A 26,019-nucleotide genomic window follows, 5' to 3' on the forward strand; every position below is an offset into this window, starting at 1 on the left:
TTGGGATTCCCCCCTGAAGAGATCATAGGATCATAGAATGACTTGGGTCAGAAGGAACCTTTAAAGGTCATCTAGCCCAACCCAGGGACATCTTCAACTAGATCAGGTTGCCTAGAGCCCTGTCTGACCTGGCCTTGAATATTTCCATGGATGGGGCATCTACCACCTCTCTGGGCAACCCGTTCCAGTGTTTCACCACCCTCAGTGTAAAAAATTTCTTCTTTATATCTCGTTTAAAACCATTACCCCTTGTCCTATCGCTACAGGCCCTGCTAAAAAGTCTGTCCCCATCTTTCTCATAAGCCCACTTTAAGTATTGAAAGGCCGCAATAAGGTCTCCCCGCAGCCTTCTCTTCTCCAGGCTGAACAACCCCAGCTCTTTCAGCCTTTCCTCACAGGAGAGGTGCTCCATCCCTCTGATCATTTTTGTGGCCCTCCTCTCGACCCTCTCCAACAGGTCCATGTCTTTCCTGTGCTGAGGGCTCTAGAGGTGGACACAGTACTCCAGGTGGGGTCTCACCAGAGCAGAGCAGAGGGGCAGAATCACCTCCCTCGACCTGCTGGCCATGCTGCTTTTGATGCAGCCCAGGATACAGTTGGCTTTCTGGGCTGCGAGCGCACATTGCCAGTTCATGTCCAGCTTTTCATTCACCAGTACCCTCAACTCCTTCTCCTCAGGGCTGCTCTTAATCCCCTCATCCCCCAACCTGTATTGATACGGGGGTCACCCCGACCCAGGTGTAGAACCTTGCACTTGGCCTTGTTGAACCTCATGAGGTTCACACGGGCCCACTTCTCAAGCTTGTCCAGGTCCCTCTAGATGATATCCCGTCCCTCAGTCGTGTCAACTGCACTGTTCAGCTTGGCGTCATCTGCAGACTTGCTGAGGGTGCATTTGATCCCACTGTTTATGTCACTGATGAAGATACTAAATAGTACTGGTCCCAGTACGCTTTGCTGCGACAGGGGGTCCCCTACACTTTGCTTTACACTGAGGTGTAACTGCTGTCATTTCAGACACCAGCCTGAGCAAATACTGTCTGAACTGAGATTTAAGTTACAACACAGAACTCTGTTCTGTCATTTTTTTTTTTCTTTATCTGTAAGCCTCTAGTAGTGGAGATGTAATTCTCTTTAAAAACTTCCCATAGGCGTATTGTTCCTTAGCATAGAAACCTGCTCTCCTTCATCACCTTTCCCAGGCCACTTAAAAGCAGTCCGCAGGGGACTTCAGAGGTATACAGACCACAGGTTGAAACCACCAGCTCAAAGAAATCTTAATGGATACGCGTGAGGTACAAAACCAAGAGATCATCAGTAATCAACTCTATTTTTCTCTTGGGGTGGGAAGACAGCAGTTCTCCAAATGGCCTTTCCATTGCAGTATTTTATTAACTTCAGCATGACAAAGTGGGCTTGAAATCACAGACTTGTTAAAAATCTTTTGATGTTATATATGCTGCCCGAGATCCATTTAATGTCAAAGAGCTCAAGATACTTCTCAAGCTCTAGTTCTTTAGGCACAGCAACAAATGAAAAAAGCCTTTGAATGTTATCTAATACGTATTTATGACATGAAAGGTAGGCCTTTCCCAGCTCCTCTAGTAATTGAGCTAAACTAACAATTAAATCAGAAAGCGTCATTAGAACTGGAGGGGAGGGAAAAAAAAAAAGGAAAGAAAAAACCCAACCAAAAACCCCACACTTCCTTTTCTGTGGACAAACACCTCATTTAGCAGTACCAAATGAGATAACTCTTAATTATAATGTCTAAATCGTACTTTAGTTCTCCAACTAGTCTGATTAACATTGTTCTATGAAACATTGAATACCTTACCTTTAGTGCGATTACCTTTAGTACCCTAGCTCCAGCCGTTCTTTACACAACCTGCAGTGAAATGTAAAAATCCCTATACACATGTCTTAAACCAGACATGTCTACAGCAATATCAGGTCTAAATTTTGTTTTATACTGTAATATTATATTATAACCAGAGAGCTGAGTCTGAAGCAACCATTTATAACTTACCCCTCATTACCAGTAACAGCTTCTGAGTTACATTTCTAGGTGTTGCTGTACAGCGCAGCAGGGAACTGCAGGAACTGCTCTGCCGTCCCCTGCTTGTCACTGCTACAGAGCACCCGGCTGCAATACTGGCAATACAAACATGAAACAAACGGTTAACGAGCAACCTACGTCAGACAAAGATTCCCTGAATCCCAGTCCAATGCCTTAGTTACACAATTATCTGGTTTTCAACAAGTTTTCCTGAAATATTTCAAAGGAGTCTAGCAGAGAGAAAGACTCAGGAACTAAGTAGTCTCCCAGTACTGTAGGCATTTATCCCTATGTCAGCAATTGATGATGCTTGCCCCGGTAAACATTTGCAATATCCTATTAGCAAACTGAGTGAGATATGAATAACAACTATAAAGTCCAAAATTTTACACTAGTTTTAATGACTATATATTGCCTATACAGTTGTACAAGTAAACTGTGAGGTCAGCTTTTTATGGCAAGGTGTCACTTTAAATTCAAACATGCACTGTATATTACAAGCTTGCCACTATATTTAGCAACAATTGGCTGGTACAGAAAGATTTCTTCCAAAAATAAAATAAAGCACTTCATATCATTCAGTGCTCACATGTAAGGAAAATTACAGTATTATCACAGTTATCAGAGTCTTGCAGGGCCAAAAAAGATAGGAAGTACCAGAATACAAGTGGATGTAGGGCCATCTGGAAAGAGAGGAGATGTAAAAGGAGAGTGGAAAAAACAGAGTTCCTATCAACTACTAGATATTATGAAGTTTGTTATGAAGCTTGTTATGAGTCCTCTCTCTCTTTTCTTACAGGAACACTAAATCCAAAAATCTATAGAAGTATTAACTTCTCAGTTACTGTGGTCATTATGTTCTTTTGGTTGCGGGACTTACAGAGACATAATAAAACACAATTTAATTAGCACAATTAAAACTGACTAATGTTTTTCTGATTAAACTGATTAAATTATTCAGTCTGTTTTAAGAAAGAAGTCTATTGTAGGTGGGTATACATTCCTTCTGGGAACTCTTGTATTACATATGAAAATTTCCTCCCTGATTGAAATAACAAGAGTTTGTATTTAACAAAATATACAAAAGTGAAAGACGAAACTTAAGTGTTTGGCCCTCCCTGCAACGTGTTGTATCAATATAGCAAAGACACATTTTGTGCTGCATACTGAACAATAAAGTGTTGCACTCTTGAAGACAAATACTTGCAATTTTCCAAAATTAAAAGATTAATAATATTCCATAGAAACCTGCCAAGCTCCAGAAGTTAAGATTTCTTGACATTTAATTTCTACAGCAGCAACCCATGCAATGTGAACCCACTCCCAGAAGTTCTTAATTTTTATGCTTGCTCAGTGTAAGACACGAGCGGCTGTCTCCTAAGCTTGACTAACACAATAAAACTGCTGAGGAGGAGTACAGGGAACAGTTGCATCCAGACCCTCGGTACCAATTCAGGGATGAACAGGTGATGGAACGACAGAAGCAGAGATCCACTTGTTTTATTCCACATCTTGTAGAACTGCATTGCTCTTGGGTTAACCTCTACAATTACCAAATTCCCACACAAAAGTGGGATTTCCTGCTTTGAACTGTTAAGACTGGTCGTCTCCATCTTCTTGAGCTGCACTCTTACGCAAGAGCAATACTGGAAAGAGTGACAAGGAGAGCAGGGAGATGGCATGTTTTAGAGTAACATATATGAGTAAGAATTGGAATCGTGAGTTTTATGAATTTGGGTTTTGAATAAATAACAACCTTTACTCCCATCATCTATATGTTCCTCTTCATAAACAGGGGCAACACTATTACCAACCTTGCCCAGTAACTGAGAAAATTCTAACTAAATTGGTGACATATCAAGGTCAGTAAAATCAGAAAGAATGCTGATTCCACAGTTTACAAATCAAATCCCCACTCAGATCACTAAGCCACCCTATCTCTCGGTTCTGTTTCCTCATAAAGACGACTAAGAAATTAATCTGAATTTTATTTCTAACTTCTCATGCTTTTACATGATTCTCAGTGTTGAAGAAAAAAAAAATCCCATTTGGTCCTCAAGGAAAACAATTCATTGACAGATATTGGAGGCATCTTCCCTCATTTCAATGCACATGACGCACATCTAATGAAATTGTGCCAAGCTCTCTTTGCTAGAAAGGGGATGTTCTTTCATCTCTTCAATAACAAAATAACTGCAAATACTTCAGCTGGAAGAGCAAAAAAGTCCTTCTTTTCTAAAAAAGAAAACACACCTCTCAAATCAAATCAGTCATTTATATTTGTGTGAAAAAAGGAACAAAAGGTGAGAGTTAAAAAAAATTTGGAAGAAGTTGGAATGTGACCTGTTTGTCACTAATTCAATAAAACAAGACAAAGCCTTGACCTCTAATGGAAATTCTAATTTATCAAAATTTGAGGGAGGATTCAAGGGCTGGTTACTGAGGGCAAGTGCTACAGAAACTTGAGCTGTGTAAAGGTATAAAGGGCCTGAAAGCTCACTGCCAGAGGAAGAGGCAGTCCCTGTCTTCCCTCACCAAGCATTCCCACTCCCACACCACCAGCTTGGGTGACCGTGTGGTCACATAGCAAAGAGATGCTGGGAACGTGTCCTGGCCAGAAGTGAGCTGGCCAGATAAGCCAGTTCACCAACGACCAGGCATACTGATGCAAGGAAGGAGCTAATGTTCTGCATCCCAGCCCTCAGCCACCTTTATTTGCATGGATTATTTTTTTTAAGCAGATTAGATATTGAGAGTTATTGAGTTCACACAGCTACACCGAGAAGCTGGCAGTGGATTGTCTGCCTGCAGCATGGTGACAGAAAGGTGCACCCTGAAGCAGCGTGCAGAGCAGTAATAGGCACCACTGTGCCAAATGGCTGCCTCTGGCAAGGGCTCAAGAGGCAGGCGACCGAAGCAGCTGATGCGGGAGAGGTGCGGTGACTCCCCGAGCTCCTCTGTCCCCATTTTAACACGTTGGCCGTTTCCTCTCTGTTCCTACTGCTCAGTGCGGCTCCATCAGCTCAGCTCAGGCTTTCGCTGCCCCCTCCACGATCACTGCCTCCTGCCCACGCTTCCGACTCTGCTCCCACCGAGAAGCTGCTTCACCATCTTTAAACCACACCTGCAAACCTGGGAATTTTTCAAAAGAGAGATCTGTACAAACAGATGCTTTAATCGCTGTGAAAAATGCAAGGGTGTTAATCTTGCTCCTTAGCTACCAAACTTTACAACTCTGTTGACAAAAGAAGGTATCAAATATTTATAGATGGCATCTCTGAAGAAAAAAACAAACGATTTGTTCCCAAAATCCAGACCACATTACCAGCTGTATAATATATATTTATCTCCATACAATTAAAAGAACACTGATACTTAGAAAGGAAAGCTCTCAAATAGAATAAAGAAAGGACCGGGAGGGGTACGTGCATCCATTCTGATACGTTGTTCAGGTGAGACTGTCCCTTTTTAAAAATACCATTCCAGTATTTTAGCTTCATAATTGTTTATCAGTTCTCTCATTATAACTCAAATCTGAAAATTCAAAAGTGAAAAGCACTGGCTCACTGAACTGAGGGAGAAAACCTTTGCATTCAGAAGTTAAAAATCGAACTTCAAAGTAGTGGTGTCCCACCACAGTGGGAACTAAGACATTTACTCTCCCCAGAGGAGAAAAAGAGAGGACACTTACGCAAGTTTGTGACACTTGCATTCAAGATACAAGCAAAGGCAGAATAGTTTAAAACAAATGGATGCCTCAAATTCCACATGAAAGAGCAGGATGGAAGACCAGGAGGAGGATCCATAAGAAAAAGGCAGGAAATTATTACTTCGCCTGCAATTTGTTCCTTATTAAGACTGCCACTGTATTTAAAGAAATAAAAAAATAAATGTAAAAAAAAAAAAAATCAAGCATTTCTCTTTTCGTTTGCCCCAATTTTCCATCCCTATGAGTTATATAGGCTGATGGTGATACAGACATGAGGGTTTGTACTAGACTGTCAGTTTTCAGTCATGAAAAAAAGCTTCTCTGAAACAACAGATTTAAATTTGTTCAAATAAATATAAAATAGGAGAATGTGTTCAGCCGTGGGAAAATAAGATGATTGCCAAATCCCACTAGAAGCGGCCATCGGCAGATAAAAATACTGTATTGAAGTACTGAACAGCAGCATAAATCTAAAAATATTTCTAGTTAGGCGATTCCTCAGATAATGCTAATGATTTCAAGAAAAAACACATTCAGGTCACCAACATATCGTAGAAACCTCCAGCATATTCACGCTGAAGAACAAGTCTGGTAACTCTTAAGCCCACAATATCAATATGCTGATGCAGACTTGTGTTTTTATGCTAATGCTGCAAACTGGCTTTACCCAAAACTTGAGAGCAGATAATTTAATGGCACAAATTATTTTCATCATAGTCAAATCATGGCACCTGAGGGAACAAGTATTCCTGAAGTTGCTTGTACCTCAACAGTAAAAAAAAGACCAAAAAATCCATAGCAAAACCACCTCAAAACGGCAAATCTTTGGCCCAAAGGCCTATTCACTGCAGAAATCCCTGCAACACTTTATTTACAAAAGTACATATAGCCTTCTCAAAGGTGAGGAGAAAATAAGCCTTTGGGTATGTTAATATTAACTGTTAGACTGGAATATATCCAAGGAGTTTTAGAACATGAACTTTTGTTGGACAAAGTATTTCATATTAATTATTATATCCTTTGAGAGACCTGTATGTGAAGTAGCTCATGGATGGATCAGGTTATCAGCCTAACAGGCTATTCTGCTCCACAGAGGTGAAATAACTTCAATACTTTTAACCAAAGGTAGCTCTAACAGTCTACTTTTATTTAGAAAATTATAGTTAATTACATTGAGTACATTGCTCAAATGCAGGAGTTCTTCAGAGCCTCAACAAAATACAGCAGAAGCCTATAAATTTTTAAGAAAAATGTACTATTATCAGCCTTTACTTTTAGATGAATACTATGGATTTTCTTCTCAGCTTTTCCTTCATCATTCTCCACAACTTCTGCTATGGCCTAGGTTTTTTTACGTATATTGCACATAAATACACACACACATGCACATATCGATGTATAAAAATAATATACAATTGTAATCAATCAAGGTTCAGTATTAGTGGTTTTTTTAATTCCATTTAGTCTAGCACCTTTAACAATCTTACCAACACACACTAGTTTGCTGGTCTGTGGACACTTGAAAAGGGAAACTAGAATTTCCAGCCATGAGATTTTGCTGAACATGCAGCATAGACAGTACTCCAAAAGACAAGCTAGCAGTCACATGTAATAGCCTCTGTGTCAAAACAATAAGTACCCAATAGTGTTTGTAAGTTTTAAAAAAATTTGGAGTTGTTCTACTTATTGACAGGAAAATATTCAAAAGGTAAACACTCAAGGGATGAAAAACCTAACAGTTCTCTCTGGAGCTGTGGGACATTACTTATGAGTACTAATTTATGGGAAAAATCCTAACCATCTCAAATGATACCATTTCTTACCAAATAAAATCACAGGACACACATTGTAAGATAATTGGTTATGTGACAACAGTAAGGAGATGAGTAAGAAGTCAGTCTCTTCTTAATACTCTTAAGCATTAGAACAATTAAATACCCAGAGAAAGTCAACTTCATTTTAGTGCGCCAGCAGTAACTGACTTAACACGCAGTCTCTGCTGGGTTACGATATTGCATCAAACTACTCCCGCTGATAGCAGTTTTCATTAATATCCCTCTCCATTAAGGCATATGCAAGTGTAAGTTAAACTGAGGCAGCAACACAGGGTTTGAGAATGCAGGAAGGGCCTGTGACAGGGGTGACCCAGCTGGTGACTCAGCAGGACTTTCCCGGCCTCTTCCCCCGCAAGGGAGGGCAGGAAATTTCAAAAGAATGTGTTCATACCAAGCACAGCTATGAGTTATGATTTAAAACAAAGTCACATGCCCGCAGATAGTAAGGCCAGCAGAGTAAACCTGGCAGTGAACCGGTGACACACACAAAATGAATTCTTTCTCCACAAGAAGCTGGACACCGCAACCCCGCGTCCTTCAACACTGCTGGTGCCCACCATTGAGCTCTACTATTTAGTCGAGCATGGAGGCTATACTGCAACTGTTTGTTATTTAAGTATTCCTATGTTTGACTATAAATAATGTAGGTCACATTTGTGGAACATGATTAACGAACAGGACTCGAAACTTCAGCCCACACGGTAGCTGCGGGTAAATAAGAAGTTCTACATAACAACACACCCAGGACAGCCTATTCTTAGCAGAGAAAACTCCTACAATTGCTCCATCGCTAATAAAACTCTCTGAAAATAATGACAGGTAAGAGCAACGGCATAGCATTAGACCCCCCAGAGGCCTGTCTAACCTGATATCCACTCTCTGAAAAAGTCTGTGGAAAAGCACAAGAACCAGACACGCACGCAGTAGATGCGCCCCAATAAGAAACTCTCAGCCACTCGTTTACGGCACAGATCTGCTGAGCCAAATGTGGTGCCCTCATGTTTATCAAATGATGATGCATTTTTCTGCACAGCATCTCAGAGATCAGCATCTTAATGTGCAGTTCCAAGCTCACCACATGATAATTTGCTGAATACCTTGAAAGAATTCAAGGAGACAAAAATAGGCGACAAACAACCCTTGTTTCACATTCACCTTCTTCATGCACCCATACTACTCACAATTTTAGAGGCTTTCACCATATCGCTTCTTCGCTCCCCCTCCCCAATCACACACACACACACACCCCCGTGCTTTTTCAAGTGCTACTGTATTTTCTGAGGCCTGAAGAAGGGACCCAGAGCTGCACGGCACTTGCCACATCGGCATACCATGCATACATGTAGCACCATGATAACAACCTTTCTTTTGCTCTCTACTACTTCCATAACAATTCCTACCGTTTTATTTCTTTGACTGTCATAGCACGTTTTCAGATAGCCATCGAACACCAAGACCCTGTTCCTAAGGAGAGGGTTTTGCCTGCCATTTCACTGCCCAGGCACCACAGAACCATAGAATCATTTAGGTTTAAAAAGACCTTCAAGATCATCAAGTCCGCCCGTAAACCTAGCACTGCCAAGTCCAGCACTAAACCATGTCCCTAAGCACCACGTCTACGCATCTTTTAAATACCTCCAGGGATGGGGACTCACCCACTCCCTGGGCAGCCTGTTCCAGTGCTTGATAACCCTTTCGGTGAAGAAATTTTTCCTAATACCCAACCTAAACCTCTACTGGCCATGCCTTGGCTCACACAGCTTACAGCCAAGCAACTGACATTCCTGTTGTATTTCTAATTATTTAGTTACATTGTTGTCAGGCTCTTCACCACATCGGCACTTGGCACTCGGCTTCGAGTATGTTAACAGCAGCAGCAAACTTTGCCATCTGACTTTTCACTCTTTCCCAGATCATTCATGAGTATTTTGGAGAGCACAAGCTCACAAGCCCAACGCAGATGCCCCCACTGTGAAAACAAGCAAGCTAGTCCTACCCTCTGCTTTGCACCCTGGCCGATTACCCGGCCGCAGCAGAACCTGCCTCCCCACGCCAGGGCCACCGAGCGCCTCCGAAAGCCTTTGGGTGAAGGACGTCTCAGAAGAGGGCTTGAAAACCCAAGCACACTGACTGAATGTCCCAACGCTATGGTGGTTCTTATGAATCTATCAAACTCCACCGGAGCCAGCAACTCACTGCTAACAAGGTCCTAATAACCATGTCTAGTTTTCAGCTATTAATCTAAACCAGCTGAATTGCAAATCACCAGCTGTATCTCCCAGCCAAAACAATTTGCAGTTTTGCAAACAAAAAAGAAATAACGAGCCCTAGAATTGACATGGCAATTTCTTTCAAGTTAAAAGCAAAAGAACTTCACTTTCCTTCCAACGTATCTAAAAACAAAACAGTAATTTGGTTAACCACAAGTATTACAGCCTTCCCATGATAAGGCTAGCTTCAAATCACTGAAAAATAATTACTAAGATGGCTTCTGTTGATTTAGAAGTATATAGCGATTTCCATTTCACTGACTATATTCATTTTGTTGATTCATTTTGTACAAATAAAAACAAACCAGTCATTTAAATAACTGTTCTTCAGTGAACAGTTTTCTGCCAACTGACATGAAGGGAAAACCACGACACAAACAGGAGAGCTACAAATTCTGTATTCAGTCTTAAAAGCGGGGGTTTCACACATCTGCATTTTTCCCCAGGGGGTGGGGAGGAGCTGGGTTTTCATTGACTTGAACAATATTTATTTCATCCAAACAGTTTTCAAGGGGGAAATGCCTGCCTGTCAAGAGTTTCATTACTACAGACAGGTCTCAAACTAATTACTTAATGGGAAGGTATGTTAACAATAACTTTTACCAAATAAAAACTTAACAGAAGTAGGCTAACAGAAGTTACTTGGCTAGCTACAACTGTTTGAATTACTGATTTTTGATGTTTGAATTACTGATTTTAATCAAATAACTTGAGTTATCATGTGGTTTTCCTCTAATTATTTAGTTTCAGCACTTACCTTTGTTCAAGCTATTCATCTGCAGTTCAGAACTTTGTAACAGGTTGCACAGCTCATTTAAGGGTTGAACTGCCTGCATTTTACCTCTTCACTGATTAAAGGGAAATGAATGTCCCTAGAACTCCCCCCAAACCACCTCTTGCTGCCAAAAAAAGTTTTACTGGATGGTCAGATGAAAACAAGGAATTAATGCTGGTGAAGAACACCGCAGCTTTAGGGCACAGCCGATCTCAAGTCTTCCCTTCCCACACCCCCACCATCACTAGTTGTGAAAGATCCCAGTGTTGCTGCTTTTTGTTCCTTTACTGTCTTAGAAGTCTTACGTTACCATTTCTACAATTTTCTTTCAAGTTTTTTCTGCTAGATGTGTCAGTCCTCAACTTCAGGGTAAAAACCACATCTTCTGCTTCTTTTTCTGATCCCCAGTCTTAATCTACTGATTTCTCCATGCTGTTATTACCCCCTTTCCAAGTATCTGCTCATTCTCTTGGGTTTTTTCGTATAGTCTTGAGTTCTTTCCTTTTTCAAGCTCCTTACCCACACAGTCGATAACACAAGGTGTATTGTCAAGAGCTGCTTTCTCAAGAAGGAACACACAATTCCACATACGTGCAAGAACTGTAATTTAGGTTCTCCAAACAAAGCCTGCGCGTGGAGGTGGGGGGAGAGGAAAGGCCAACACAGGTATAAAATTTCACACCAATTTTGAAGGGGGCAGGGGAGAGAAAGATATTGAACATATTTTTTACCCCTTCAAGAGAAGAGCTTCCTCCTCCCTCCCAGAAAGACAGTGTCCTTCTCCTTGCCCAGCTTAGTCCCCAGTCTCCCTCCCAGGGCTTCCCCACCCTATGGCACCTCCAGCGCTCCCCCCTCCTCTCTTCCACAGGGAATGTGGAAGCCTCTCCCAGCTGCTGAGCTGCTCCATCTACCACTCCTTGTCAGCTGCCTCTCTGCAGCGCATACATCTGATTCCCAGACCCACCTCACGCTGTGCGGAGCGGCTAACAGAAGCAGCCGGCAGGCAGCAGTGGAGGGGACTGCTGAGCAGCTGCTTTCCACACAGGCCTGGGACACTGGCTAGGACAGCTGTTTTTATGATTTATTAAGCTTATTGTAGCATCGTATCATTGTGACTGCATTCCAACAATTGTCTCCAAATATTCATGGGCAGAGCTACTTGGCATTAATTACTGACTGGCTTAAAAAAAAATAAAATTAAACCTCTAGTATCTTGACCACCTATTCATTCAGCACCAAAACCTCTTGAATGATGACTCATAGAGCCAGAGGCAAGCAATGGCAAATGCAAAGATCCCAAAAGGCACTTTTTCAGCTCAAGCTTAACATACTAACATGTAGTCAAGCCTGCTAAGCTACAGAGGATCAAGATGTTTTACTGTTTTTAGCTTTTAATTGAAAAATGACATGGAAGCAGTACATTTTCATTGAAACTCGGCAGATCAGAGACTCAGTAAAATAAAACTTCTATCCTACTCGAGATTTCATTTAAGCCTCAGAAGATTTGGTTTCAGACTACGATTCACATCTGCTGCCTTCTCCTTGCATAAACTGTTGCCCCATCACTTCTCAGTTACATTACTTAGTGCTGAAGACGTTCACCCTGGAAATTTTTTCACATGTAGAAATTTCAGCTTTAACTTAAAACCACAAAACTTTCCCTTAGGATTTGAAGAAAACCCTCGGTTTGGCCAAAACAAACCCATTATTAACACACAGTTCTTTCTCCAAGTTGCAAACACAAAAATTAATAGTTGAAATTACAATTCTCATACATGCTTTCCATTTTCGCCTCAAAGGAACCAACACGAAGCAAAGCAGGTATTCAGCTCGTCCTGCTGCTGTATCATATTTTGGTCTATCCATAACGTTATCCTGTAAAAATTACCGTAAGGGCGTTAGCAAGCTACCTGAGCCTCATTTTACCTTCAGCTTCTGTGCACCAAGAAAGCCACATAACCAGTAACAAACAGGGGAGTCAAACAGAGGCAACTATTCCAAAACCATAGATCTTGTGTATCCTGGAACGCATTTACAGTAATTTAAAACATTTTCTACTCATTGGAAGTAGCTTACCTGAAGGACAGGCACTTTTTGTGGTGTGTTTTGTGGTGACTGGTGAAGCTGTGCCCAAGGCTGATGATGAGGATGTGGGGGTGGTGAAGACTGATGATGTATCCCTGGATGAGGCTGCATGGGAGGACAGGTTGGCATTTGCTGTTGAAAAGACTGCTGTTGACTAGGCAGCTGCTGGCCAGATATTAGTCGCTCTTGTATTGCTTGTGGATCTGCAAGGCCAACACCTGGACAACCATTTGGTCTCATGTGCCCACCCATCTCCCGTGGTGTTGAAGACATACCCATAAACGGACGATTCTGTTGCATGTTTCGGGGGCCCATATTCCTTTGTCCAATTCCCATGGCACCAGGGGGCTGGTGTGACGGCTGAGGATGGGGTATATTTGGATAACTGCCAACTTCCATTGGTATTCCAGCACTACCAGGTCTAACCTGTGGAGGAGGTGTACCTGCTGGATTACTCATTGCTTTCATAGGTGACATGGGAGGTGGAGAGGCATAAGTTCCCTGAGGCTGTGAAGGGTGCATAGTTTGCGTGTTCATTTGGTTAAGTGAGCCACTAGGGTGAATGGGTTGCTGGTGCATTAGTCCTTGACCACTGTTTGATGGAAATCCGACAGCATTTGGGTATCTTGGTACAGATTGATTCATTGGAGTGTTATTTGTAAGGCCTAAATTCTGATTCATCCCTGTATTATTAACTAATCCCTGATTAAGGTTACTGTAAGGATATCGAGAATACTGCCCTGAGTTGTTTATAGTAGGTGAGGGTACCGTCTGGCTCCGAGAACTAAAATTAAGTGTTTGCGGCCTAACAGCACCCTGCTGGGGAGGATTAGGGGAGAATCTGGGACTGTGGGCTACTGATTCTCCATGGAGAGCAGTGGGGGGATGGTGGTGAAATTGCTGGACTGAGTGTCGCAAAGAAGGTGCCATACTGGGATTCTGCTGGGGCACATGAGACAAGTGGCCAGGTCCTGAGGTGGCAATGAAAGGGTTTCCCTGATTGAGGCCTTCTTGGCCTTGCGAGAACTGGTTCATCCTCTGCTGTTGCGGCTGACCGTGCTGCTGCATTGAAAAATCACCACGAGCCATGTAGTTTCCCATCTGCTGCATGTGCTGAGGATGGCCCTGCCCAGGGGGCCCGGAGGGTGCCTGTGGCGGCTGCGTCGGTTGCGGTTGCTGCTGCTGTTGCTGCTGGTATGGTGCTCTTATCTGGTCTGGCACTTGAACTGCCCGTGGTCCCCACATGGAGCCACTGTCTACAAAGGGTTGCCCATGTCTTTCGTTCTGCATGCCGGGATAGACTCCCATCTGACCACCAGCACCACTGCCATGAGGAACCTGAGGAACCGGAGGGTTGTGATATTGTGAGTGAGGAGACGCTATACCATTCCCAGGGGCATTGCTTATCATCCTGTTCGGCTGATCCATCAGGTGCATTTTCTGCTGTTCGTATTGATTATAGTGATCAAAATGGGTCAACTTGGCTTGATTTTGATTTGCAGGGGGATGATGAAGAGATGACTGTAAAGAGGGAAATCCTTGATCCATGGGCATTTGCTGCCCCATCGGATTTACTGTATTTTCAGGATATCCACATTCTCCAAGACCTTCCAACCCTTCACTGAAAATATTCCCATCTTCTCCAAACAGACTCATCATTCCTGGATCTGCCATCTTTTTTCAGCACACAGCTCCTCGGAGCTACAACTAGAATGCTAGTCTGTGCTTCACCTCAGTGAGGTGTTTTGTCCTCAAAGCCTTTAATCCTCAACTAATCTCCTTCATGTCATTCCATATTTCCTTAATTCTTTTGGACCACGCAGTGTCAGGCAAAGTCTGGTTACTGCTCCTAGAAAAAGTGGGGGAAGGGGAAGAAAGAGAGGAAGATATTGAAATAAATAACGTCAGGCAATAGAAAGAAAACACACTTGACTGTTTTTTAGACAACGTTAGCTAGTTTCAGCCCCTGAAATACATCTTAAAAATCTATTTCACTTTACGAAGGATTCATTAGCTTTATCAGAAGCTTTATTATGATAGAGAGTTAGGAAGCAAGCAAAACACTAGCCTTAACCTTAGATTAATCCGTTCACTACACTTCCTAGTGCTCCTTTCTTGGGTGGAACAGAACAAAAGAACACAACATGCAGCAGCAGCAGCTGCCACAGCAGGTAGGCAGATGCATGAATATAGCCAAGCAGCCCATCTGCCGAACTAAAGCCCTGAAAATGCTCTAGTTACCAACAGCATGTCCTTAACCTTATTCCCTTGAGCTGCGTAATCAGATGAGCAAGCAGAAGCACCAAGTCCTACGACAGACTAAAGTTAGTTATACGGACAACGGATTTTTCAAATGCACACAGAGGCGACCCTCTAAAACATACTAAATGCCAAGACTTAACATTTAGGAAGCAAAAAAAAAAAAATTTTTTTTTAAACACATATTAATGAAGACGTAAACTGAAAGACATGCCGCTTCTTCCCATTTAAGCAAAACGATATGCTCAATTTGTGTAAGAAAATTAAATTTGAGAGCTTCATTCTATGATCAGGTAGACTTCTCAATCCATATCCTAATTTGTCTCATGATGATAGCAGGGAACACTGCCATTGGAGTTCATTATTCATCTTCAGGCGATCATGCTACTAACTGCAACTACAGCACTTCAGAAGACCACAGTGAAGTTTTGTACTCTCCAGAATTACAATCTTGGAAACTCATTCAGAAGAATTAGTAAAGGCAAAAGAATTTAAATACTAAAAATGCTAACCTAACAAGGCACACACTTGGACTTGGGGAAAAAAGAAAAAAGCAACACACAGTAACAGCGTAGATTCAGAAAAGTTCCCGTTTAGGTTTTTCACGTTGGAGACTGGCACGTTCTGAAATGTGTCCCCTGTCCTCTCCCCGCAACAACTTCAAAGATTTTGTTTGCATCTGTTTGTTACGAACAAAACTAGTCTAATGCTATCTTTTCTTCTTAAGATCAGAATTTAAAATGCTATGTCTTGTATCTCAAAATAAACTTCAAGATGATAGTCAAGGAAGCCCAACCACATAGCAAATAAACACAACTATTTTTGCATCTTTGTCGTAATTTAGTAGCGACTGTACCTGCAGATACCAGCTTGCCCTTAATCAGTGATCAAAGAAAAGATTTACAAGTTTATACTTTCACATCTTCCTTTTTGTTGCAGAGGAGGGATGTTTTCAGTCACTTCGGATGCCAAATGCCAGACCAGACTATTTTAACTGAAGGCAATTGGTCCCAGACAAGTTTTAGGGAGAAAATATCAGCACATTTATTACACTTCTTGTAGCCATTGTCAAGAGAACCTTCTACAGCATGAAGTAGAGGGCAAGAGGAAAAGCACAAGCATTTATCACTCCTCTTAAAATAGCATTTGAATGTCACCTTTAAAACCACACTCTTAAATCTCTTTAGTGCTTGGCTGGGATATTAACACTTGTATTTCTAAATCACTCGGGGGTAAATTCCTATGAGCCATCTTCATATCGCTAATATCTATTTCTTTTGATTTGATTTTCTTTATTAAGCAGAAGCTATCTGTAACATTTCCCACCTTAATCAGTTTATTAAAGCACAGCATAAGGAAGTTCCAACAACAAGGCAAGAAGGAGCCTCCTTCACCAAAACAAGCTTTTGGTTATTAGACTGCTCCAGAGCAGACCACTCTGCCATGGTGAAGATCCCTCCAGTGATTTAAGATTGCTCGAGGACTTCTCACACTGCTGCCTCTGCTGATACACACTGCCATCAGGAGCTGGCAAAGCTGGACATCAGCACGTACCGAGGGTCTCCATCTAATGGAACAGTCTCTTTGCTTGGAAATGCTAAAAAGCACAGTGCACAGACACTGTTACCTCCCAACCACTGACGTAATCTGGGCATTATCAAACTTGAGCCAAGCAGGGGATCTCGCCCATCAGCTAGCCTATTTACAGCCACAGAATTATGAACAGGTAAGAATTTTCACTCATTTTATTATATTAAAAATGCCTACTAAAAGAACAATTTTTGAAGATAAGCATGCTCTACTCTTCCGAAGCACTGATGAAACATTGCAACAAAAATAACTGAAATCTACACAGAAGAATTCTCTTTGCTATCCGTTATAGACGAGCTAACAGAGCATCTCCAAAAACAAGGCTACGAGCAACAAGCACACATTTGAGTTGCACTGCTTCCCTTACTGTTCATCAGCTGACAGGCTTCCAGTAAAATTCAAGTGACAGTCAGCCACCAGTAACAGTCAACAGTGGCTAACAGCAGTTAGGACCTGCTACCACACACAGAAAACCAAGGAAAGGGTAAGAGTGTTGTTTAATTAAACACACTTTAATTCTTGCCCAGATGACTCCATCCCAATTTGCAGGTTTGGGCTAGGGAATGTCCCTTACAAGGAAACAGACGTGCTATGGAACCTAGCACTCGCCTGGCTTCCTGAGCACACGCTGTTTAAAAAGAAAAGTAACCTCCAAGTTTATGATGCAGTTTGTATGAAAACAAATCCATCATCTAAATTAAGAACGAAAACACTGTTTGCCACTATTTATTTTAGCTCTGCATTTTTATCTGAAGTGTGAATCGATTTAATGTTTGAGCTGTTGATGCTAAAGCTATTAGTTTGAAACACAGCATGAGAATGTGTTTGAGAAGATGTCTTGAAACTGTAGTTTAAGTTTAGCCTTAAATTTAATGACCACAGCCCTTTACAATCAGAATTTGTGCTCTCACAAACCTTATTCTATTTCCCCAAATACAAGGCACACCTCTGATGTGATCTATGGCTAACAGCACATGCTGAAGAATGAAAGACAGAAGCAGCTAAAGCCCGATCAAAATTAATTAACCAACTTTTTGTTAAGAAAACAGTCAATATTGGAATTACCTAGTAAGCTCTCAACCTCCTATGCTAACAGGATAGACGTCTTCTGTATAGTTAAGCAAGTCACGAGAGTCACAGCCTTATTGTAAGTTGCAATCTTTGCTTCTTTCACTACAAGTAATGCAATTTCTCTGCTTAAATCCTCCAGGCTCATCCAAAAAAAAACCCAAACTGCACACAAAGGTAGGACCTGCATCAAGCAATAATTCTACCTAACATGAATTTACTAAGTGTCACTGTTCAGTTCCCCATGAAAGCAGACAACTAACAGCAAGACTGACCATGTAAAGCTCCATTTAATATCTTTTTTTGATTAAGTAGTTTAAAAATATGTATTTGTGCATCTTCTTCTCTACTATCCCTTAAGTTAAAACCAACAGACATTCACGAAGCAATGACTATTTTCCAGGCATTAGAAAGGCGGATTCCTGAACAAAACTGTGAATGTATGAAGAGATAGTGAACTTTTTTTTTTTAAATAATCTTAACCAAACTGTACAGATTTTGCTACAAAATTCTACAGCTTTTCTGTTCCTGAACATGAAATATTGCACCAACAGGACTGAACTCAAAGAGTCAACATGATTCCTTAAGACTGCCTAGACAACCTACTTCTGTTCAAAGCAATGGTATGATCCCAGCTACCAGGACACAGTCAATTGCTTAATAACCCTGTTGTCTCAACAGACAAAGCTTACATTTACTCCAGTCTGCAACATTCCAGTCCTAAACAGCTAGACCTCAAATTTAAGTAGTAGTTAACCATTGCTCAACTTAATATTTCAGAGCTACATGGACTCAGTAGCCTTGGGGAGCTTCCCACTTTTATGACTGGAACAAAACTGGCTGCTGCATGTGTATAACCCGATCTAGGGCTGCAAAAACTAAAACCTGAACTTCATTAGCCTTGCTCCCAAAGCAGCAGATCCCAGCACTCAAGACCAGCACACAGATGCACATGCCCTCCACAATGCCATCCTCACATTCTGTCATTCAGGAGAACATTTTGTAAATCAACCGGTCCTTCGATTCAACTCTCCATCCTTCTACACAAGAAATTTAGCAGCATGTCTTGATGGCCTTGCAGCAAGTGAACGAAATAAACAGAATGTGTGAATGCAGCTAATACTGACTGCTCGAAGCTTTAAAGTGACATGTGTCATGCAGAGTTGATATTTTTACAGCTATCAGTTGATATCTCAGACAAAACTCTTAAGTACTTGACAGACACAAACAAAAGAGTTACTCACATAATGGAACTATACACCTCCAACACAATACAATAAACACTGCAAATACTGTCCTATTTTGAAGAACTAGGCTAAAAAGGCCTCTCATGCTAAAAACCAAAGCCATGCCAAAGGTCATTTTGAGCTGGAGCCTCAAAATGTAGGATTAAACATTAGGCTACTAAATCTGCATTTAAACATTGCATATTTAAACTGCTTTTCAAAACTGCTAAGCTCCTGCTGGCTGTTAGGGGTAGTAATTTAAGCATTTGCCGCATGGAAGTAGATGACACAAATGACAGCAATTAAAGTCACATCCTTATTTTATGAACAAAGTTGCAGGAAAACATCCACCAAAATCTTCATAAACACATGTAACACCCTGACAACATAGTAAAAGTCACACCAAGATATTCAATGTGGGGAAGATGACTGATGAGATGTCTACCTTTCAGCTCATCTACCTACTGAGCGAATAGCGCTGCCGATGCCAGGACAGTTATGCAAGTGCCTAACCGCGTCCGTGGGAAGCACGCCTAGTCTCGTACAGACTAGCTAACACAGAAGAGCAGATCTGTAAAGTGATCGCAACATGATTTCTGACTCTAACTTCCATAGAAACTTGATTATCTGACTGCCTAAAGACACTTTTTTTTCCTTTATACAGAACACTTTCCTAGTGTACACTTCACGCAGTACAGCTGTGTTAAAAATTAAGTCCGTATAGTTCGTATCAGATCAAAGGATGCCAGGAATCTCGTTCCCCCCGCCCCGGGAAAGGCAGACGGGACTTGCAAGGATGAAAAGAATGACCTCACACACTTCAGGAATATTCTCCCCTCAGTGGGAAGAGTCAGCAAATACAGTATAAGCATTTGTGAAAAGTTTAATTTCACATCTATCTGAGCAAAATCCAGTCAGTTCTTCATGGAAACACATCCTTACAGAAATTTGCTGTGGCAAAGTTTACAAGTTGTTAAACTAAGAATTAGGGGGTGGGGAGTGAAAACCTCACGTGCCCGTCCTCAAAAGTCACAGTTTTTGCATATGTGCAGTCAGCTAAAAGCAATGAATGCTATTCAGTAACACCTTCAACATAGGGCAAGAAATCCATGAAATTGTAAGTTTCCCATACTAATATTTAAGTAGAAACCAGCCTGCTTTTTATTTCCTTAATGCATCACGTACTTTGGCAAAGAACTGGCTTTTACAGAGGCAACTGAGGGCACAACAGCCTTCGAATATTTGGCAGCTTGTTGCTGTCAAGCAGCTGATGCAGGAATGACCAGCTAGAGTTCAGCTTGTGCCACACATTTGGAAACAATATCCTACGTCATTCAAGTTCACAGAAGCTCTGATACGAGACTACAACAGCATCACGCAGGAGTACTCTGACGCAAACCCACCGAGCCTCGTTGTTACATCATATGCTCCCATTGCAACTGACTTCTGTATTTGCTGCACCAGTTGGGCTGCAAACTCATTTCCTAACATGGGGCGCTGCTAATTTTAAGCCAGCACCTATAACGTTCAATAAGAAGCCTCAGCATGTCTTTTCTTTCTAGTCCAGAAGAAAAAGGGGCAAGTTTATAGCCATTTATTAGAAGTGTGTACTTGGAGATTTTTAATGAGGTAACCAGAGGAACAGAAAAAATGGTTTGTACATTTAAGTACATTACAAATATGAGGTGGGAGGAGGGGGGACAAGCCTAAGCCAGAAACACTTCAGTTTTAGCGTTATGTAGCCTGGAATTTTAAGAGGCCTTTTTTGGTCATACGACCACCCTCTCTCCCAACATAAGTTTAAAATAAAGATGTGAGGAGGAGAAGGTTTATCTAAAAATAGTCCCAGATAAGAGAAACAATTACAGTCACAAAAATATTTCAGGAATACTTTTAAAAATATTTGATGGTGGCGTTATCTTGCCAATGACTCTACAAAGGGGAACCGTAGCACGTTCAACGTAACCCTAAATGAGGTTTGAACGTTACAAGCGCAGCCCGTACAGCCTATATAATTTCCGGTGTCAGTGGGCAGCCCGTACAGCCTATATAATTTTCCGTGTCGCCGGGCGCGTTGCGCGCTGGCGCTCGGTGCCAGCTGCCGACCCGATGGGCGGCTGTGCCACGGCCGGGCGAACAAAAAGCCGAGGCAAGGCCGGGGTGGGGGGGGGAGGCGGTGTCAGGGAGACGACTTATATTGTTGCCATCAGTCACCAAGAAATCTCCCAGCAATTACATTCTCTTATAAGGCTGACACTAAACCGGCCCGGGGATTCAAGAGGTGGGGCCAGCGGCGACCCGCTGAGGCGCTGAAAAAACACCCCGCGCAACTGATTACTCTTGTTAAGGGCCGTGCTTTTTGTGCACCTACTGCAGTTGTCACTGATTAACCAACTGATCTGGCAATTTCCTACATTCTTTTGCATTTAAAAAGGATCTGAGAGGCCGAGAGTCATCCCCTTTCATATTCCAGGGGGAGCGGGAGGCTGCGCCCCGTCCGGCTGGCTGCGGTGCGGAGGGGCCCCGCTGCAGCAGGCCCCTCTCCCGGCTCCGCCGCCCTCCTCCCCCAGCCCAGGCCTGCCAGGCCTGCAGCTGAAAATAATTTATCTGTTCGCTCCGCCGGGCTCCCGGCATATGCGATTGGGAGGGAAACGTATCCATCATGAATAAACTTGAGCACAAAGACGGGCTGAGTGTCACAGGATACAAAAGGGCAGAGGTCGCCGCAGCGAGCGGGAGGCTTTGCGCAGGGCCGGGCCGGGCCGGGCGCGCATGGCCGCCTCATGCAACCTCCGCGCGGCAGCGCCAGGCCCCAGCCTTTCCAGTTTGTCACCTCCCCTGAAGTAAACAAAGCCCCGCACGGTCCCAGTCACAAAAAACGCTGTAAACAACAAAATAAATCGGAGAGGTGACGAAGCTCCAAGTAAAGCGGAGCCTTTTCTCTTCCTTTTACTGAAAGTAGCTCGCAGTGTTTACACGCAGAAAGCTGGGAATTGTAAAAATTCATGAGGTGGATACGCAAACGTTTCCCAGGGTTTCTGAACATGTGATTTTCACTGAAATGTATTTTTTTAATCACAGGCAGGTTTTAAGACTTAATCATATCCCAAAAGGCTATTTCCAGCTATAGAATTATGAGCACTTTAAAACAGCCAGACCCTATATTTTACTTTACCTGTTACAAGGCCAATACAATCATGTTTCATTCATAGTTTATGAAGTCTGAAAAACCACTTGATGAAATTACAGTCTACCGATACCACACATGGTATATTTGTCCACGCATATTCTATAATCATTTCAATTTATGACTTGTACTTAAGAGTCATTTTCCTGTACATGTGTTCTTCATAAATACTGGTAGATCACCGTCTGCGCTTGTACAGGAACCACATATCCACACTCATTTCTGTGAAGATAAATACACCTTATACATCCAAAGTGAAAAGCCAGAGTTTTCACAGAACTAAAGAGAACATATTTCACGACTGTGGAACAAAATGGTAGTTCTCCCTTACGCTCTTTACATGTGGCAAGACGAATCATCCCACAGCTGAACTTAAGCCTTTACTCAACTTCCAGTATTGATGATAATTTTTGCCCAATACACTTAAACACACTGCCTTGAACCTTTCAGCAAAGGAAAAAAAACAAAACAAAACATATTACATCGGGAAAGGATTACAGATTATCTTTTTCAGAAAAAACACCATCATCAACGTTTTATAAAGTATTTTAAATGAAATCACGCATACTATTGGATTTCACGAATCTTAACTTTCTGTTAGAAAGAAGACCTGTAGTACCAGATTAATTATGTATTTTATCATATGCAATAGACTATTTAAAGGAAGTGTTAAATTATTTCACTACTGTAAAGTCCACCATAAAGAAAAAGCGTTGGGGAGGGAGGGTGTGGAGAAAGGCAGTACACTACAGGACACAACACAGTAGATGGAGTAAATAGATTTCAGGAACCTTCATTTACTGCCTGGACCATTAAGTAGGTCCAATAACATCCCATAGGATATGGGGGACAGCTGAGATACAGGACAGATACCAAAAAGATCTTCCACACCTACAGTTTATTGGACTACTTATTTGAGTTTTTTGTTTGTTTGTTTTAACAAAATTAAGATATGCATCTTGATCATCCTATGGTTTTTTTTGGAGAAGGATATGCCAAAAAAGGTGGTTTATTCTTGGCCTATGGAATGGAAGCAGGCTCTTGCATGTACCAATGAAGTCTGATTTTTTTGTTGTTGTTTTTAACATAATGCCTGGCTCACAGTGATCATCAGTGCTCATTCAGACCACAACATAAATGACTATACCAAGCTGTTCTCTGCAATGGAGAATGCCAAAAGGAAAAGAGTCTGGAGCTCTCAACAGCTCCCAGTGTGTAAGACTAAGGTATTTAAAAGTAAACAAACTGCTGCATTCAAGTTCACTTAGACATGGAAAAAGGGTGCCTACACAGTATAAGCAATGGTGCCAGAAGTTATAAATTGGAATGGGGACTGCCAGATGAGTGCAACCCTCATCAGGCATCCTGTGCAGTGTGACTTCTCTTTCCAGGCAGGACTGACCTAGAATGCTTTTCCTCTATAAAAGCAGAGGAGATTCATAAAAGAAGAGAACCATATTTTCTTGTGCAAAACTTTAACGGATCTCCAGTTTCTTCTTCAGAAAGAAGAAAACTAACTGGTGTGTTTTTAAGCATGTTGCTTAATTGATATGCACTCCTAAAATTACTCCAACATAGTTATTTTCAAACAAACAAACAAAAAAAGCCTTCCAGGGGAAAAAACTGTCATCTAAAGTTTTAGAACTATGCAATCTCACTCCCAGTCTCATCACGATTTTGAAGAACTTGGAAGTTGTTTGTAAGTCAAAGATAATTATTGACCCAGTACATAGAGCCGTAGTCATTCAAGCTATTGCAAGCAGTAGGAGCAGCTGACATTCATCTACCACAAGATCTTTTACACCCAACAGGAAAGTTCTTGAGCTACCTTCAATTCTCCACAAGCTTTTCAGAGATTGATGATGAACGTACAAGAGCAGTGCTGCATTCATGGATAAGATGTGAAAGGAAATTTTTACTCATCTGAAAACAAACTTGGAAACTGGTTCCATTTCACAGTAGGCAACTCCACCTTCTCTCAAAAAGCAGAGAGAATTAAAGCAGAATCTCTTAATTTTATAACAGAAAGCACTATCTTCGCTGTTCCTAATGATTCACACTCCATTTAAATTTACCTTTCAAGCTTATCAATCTTGCTGCACCATCTACAGAGTACTAGACCTTTCCAAGTCCTTTTAAACAAACAAACAAAAAAAACCCCAAAACAAAAAGATACATTCCCACACTGCCAGCCCCTGAACAAAACCAAAAATTTATGTCTACTCAATAGAAACCTTCTGTGAGGTTAAAATTTAGTGTGGGGTTTTTTTTGTACTTTGGTTTTTTGCTTGTTTGTTTTTTTAAGTAGGAAAAACAAGGAAATTAAAGGAGGGCAGGCAGGCTGGCTAAAAGATTAGAATACTGGTTTAGAACTGTGAGAAACAGGAAGATTTATTTTGATAACTTTGGAAGAGTTTAGATTGCAAACTTTGTTGGACTAGCAATTTCTTTATTTTGTCCTTGTAAATACCTGGAAAAATGAAAGTCTGACTGATAAAATGGCTCAAAAAGTAACAAGTAAAAACACTTAAGTAGCAAACATCCCAGAGCAACAGAATTCAGGACTCTTAATCAAGTACTATATGAAGAGTGCTACCATACGGATTTGTGTAACCAGCCAAGTTTAGAGCTATTTCACTTACTATTCACAGTCTGGTTGTCAGAACAAGACCTACAACAGCCACTGTATTATCTATGCTACAGGGCATTGCAGAAACACTACTAGGAAAACCTTCATTCTGTCAAGGGTCAAAAACCCGCTTCTCAAAGGTGAAAAAACTCCAATGGCTAAAAACATATTCTTTTGCTTACGAATTATGTAAAGAAAGAAATTAGAACAGGTACAAAGAACTTCAAAGTTCCAGTGCTAAACAACATTTCCAAATTTATCTCTGCAAAAAACCTCATTCAGAATACAACAGCCATCAAAAGACTAAAAGCATGAACCCCTACGCTATGTTTTACTTAAGCAAACAGCATTATTATAGCATCCTTAGTACATCAAAAACTATCCTGATGGCCTGTCTTTCTAAATTAGCAAAGACTTACATCACCTGAACCAAATAGTACAGTGCACTGAGAAAAAAAAAAAGAAAAAAAGCATGGATGAGGCTCTGCTAGAGTTCAATTGATTTAGGAGTCACAGGAGTTGGAGGCAGATGAAATGCTTATGCTGTATATGCAAATATTATTTGGACCTACAGCTGAGGCTCAGGTAACTGTTTAATTAATGATGCTTGCAAAGCAATAAAAACTAGCTCCTTGTCCCTCCAATTATATATACTACATAAAACTAATTATGAAAGTAAAAGTACTTAGAAGTACTTGAAGGGGATGATGAACTGCCTGCTGCCACTGATAAAACCTCTACAATGAGCTTTCCTGACCAACTTCTTACAGCACCTTTTAAGTTACTGTATCTGATCACAAAGCATCATCTAAAAATCTGAAACACATAAGATCGTGATTCTTCCTTTCCTATCCTGCTCAGCACCTGAAATCCATGTACCTCTGTGTTTTCAGACAACAGTGATCCCTGAACTTTTTCTTGAAATAAACAGAAGAGAGAAAATCACCTCAAAAAAGTACGTTATGTCCTCAACTCAGAGTGCAGCTTCAAAGCCAAGCAAGCAATGAATCATCTCACCTCAGTAACAGCCAGTCATCACAATCAGGTCCCCTTAGATACTGTATACCCACGTGCCGAGCTTGGACAAGAAGGAGTTGAGGGAAAAAAATTCCATTTGAGAAACTTCAGTGTCTTACCACTTTAAAATACATGAAGACTTAACTTGATAGACTGATCTTCTACCACCTGGTGTTTATAACAACTCTTAAGGAGGCTCGGATTTTTCTCAAACCCAGGTCTCACTTCTCAGTGTAATGGATGCTAACAGAAGGACCTAACACCAACTGCACCTCTCATATCTCCATAGCACCCAACACATTCTGCACAG

General features: G+C 41.5%; 1 protein-coding gene across 4 annotated transcripts in view; it reads right to left on the reverse strand.

The window, feature by feature from the left end:
* Window positions 1-26,019, reverse strand: part of CHD7 (chromodomain helicase DNA binding protein 7) — a 145,752-nt gene that overhangs the window by 77,019 nt on the left and 42,714 nt on the right. For all 4 annotated transcript variants that reach the window (XM_087752683.1, XM_087752692.1, XM_087752706.1 and 1 more), the window contains one exon: window positions 12,725-14,582. In XM_087752683.1, the coding sequence (XP_087608809.1) occupies window positions 12,725-14,407 (1,683 nt within the window). In that variant the 5' untranslated portion in view covers window positions 14,408-14,582. The remainder of the gene's footprint in view (window positions 1-12,724; window positions 14,583-26,019) is intronic.

The sequence above is a fragment of the Nipponia nippon genome, unplaced genomic scaffold, assembly GCF_047370975.1.
Source record: "Nipponia nippon isolate SJK-2023a ecotype South Korea unplaced genomic scaffold, ASM4737097v1 scaffold_1, whole genome shotgun sequence".
NCBI lineage: Eukaryota > Metazoa > Chordata > Aves > Pelecaniformes > Threskiornithidae > Nipponia > Nipponia nippon.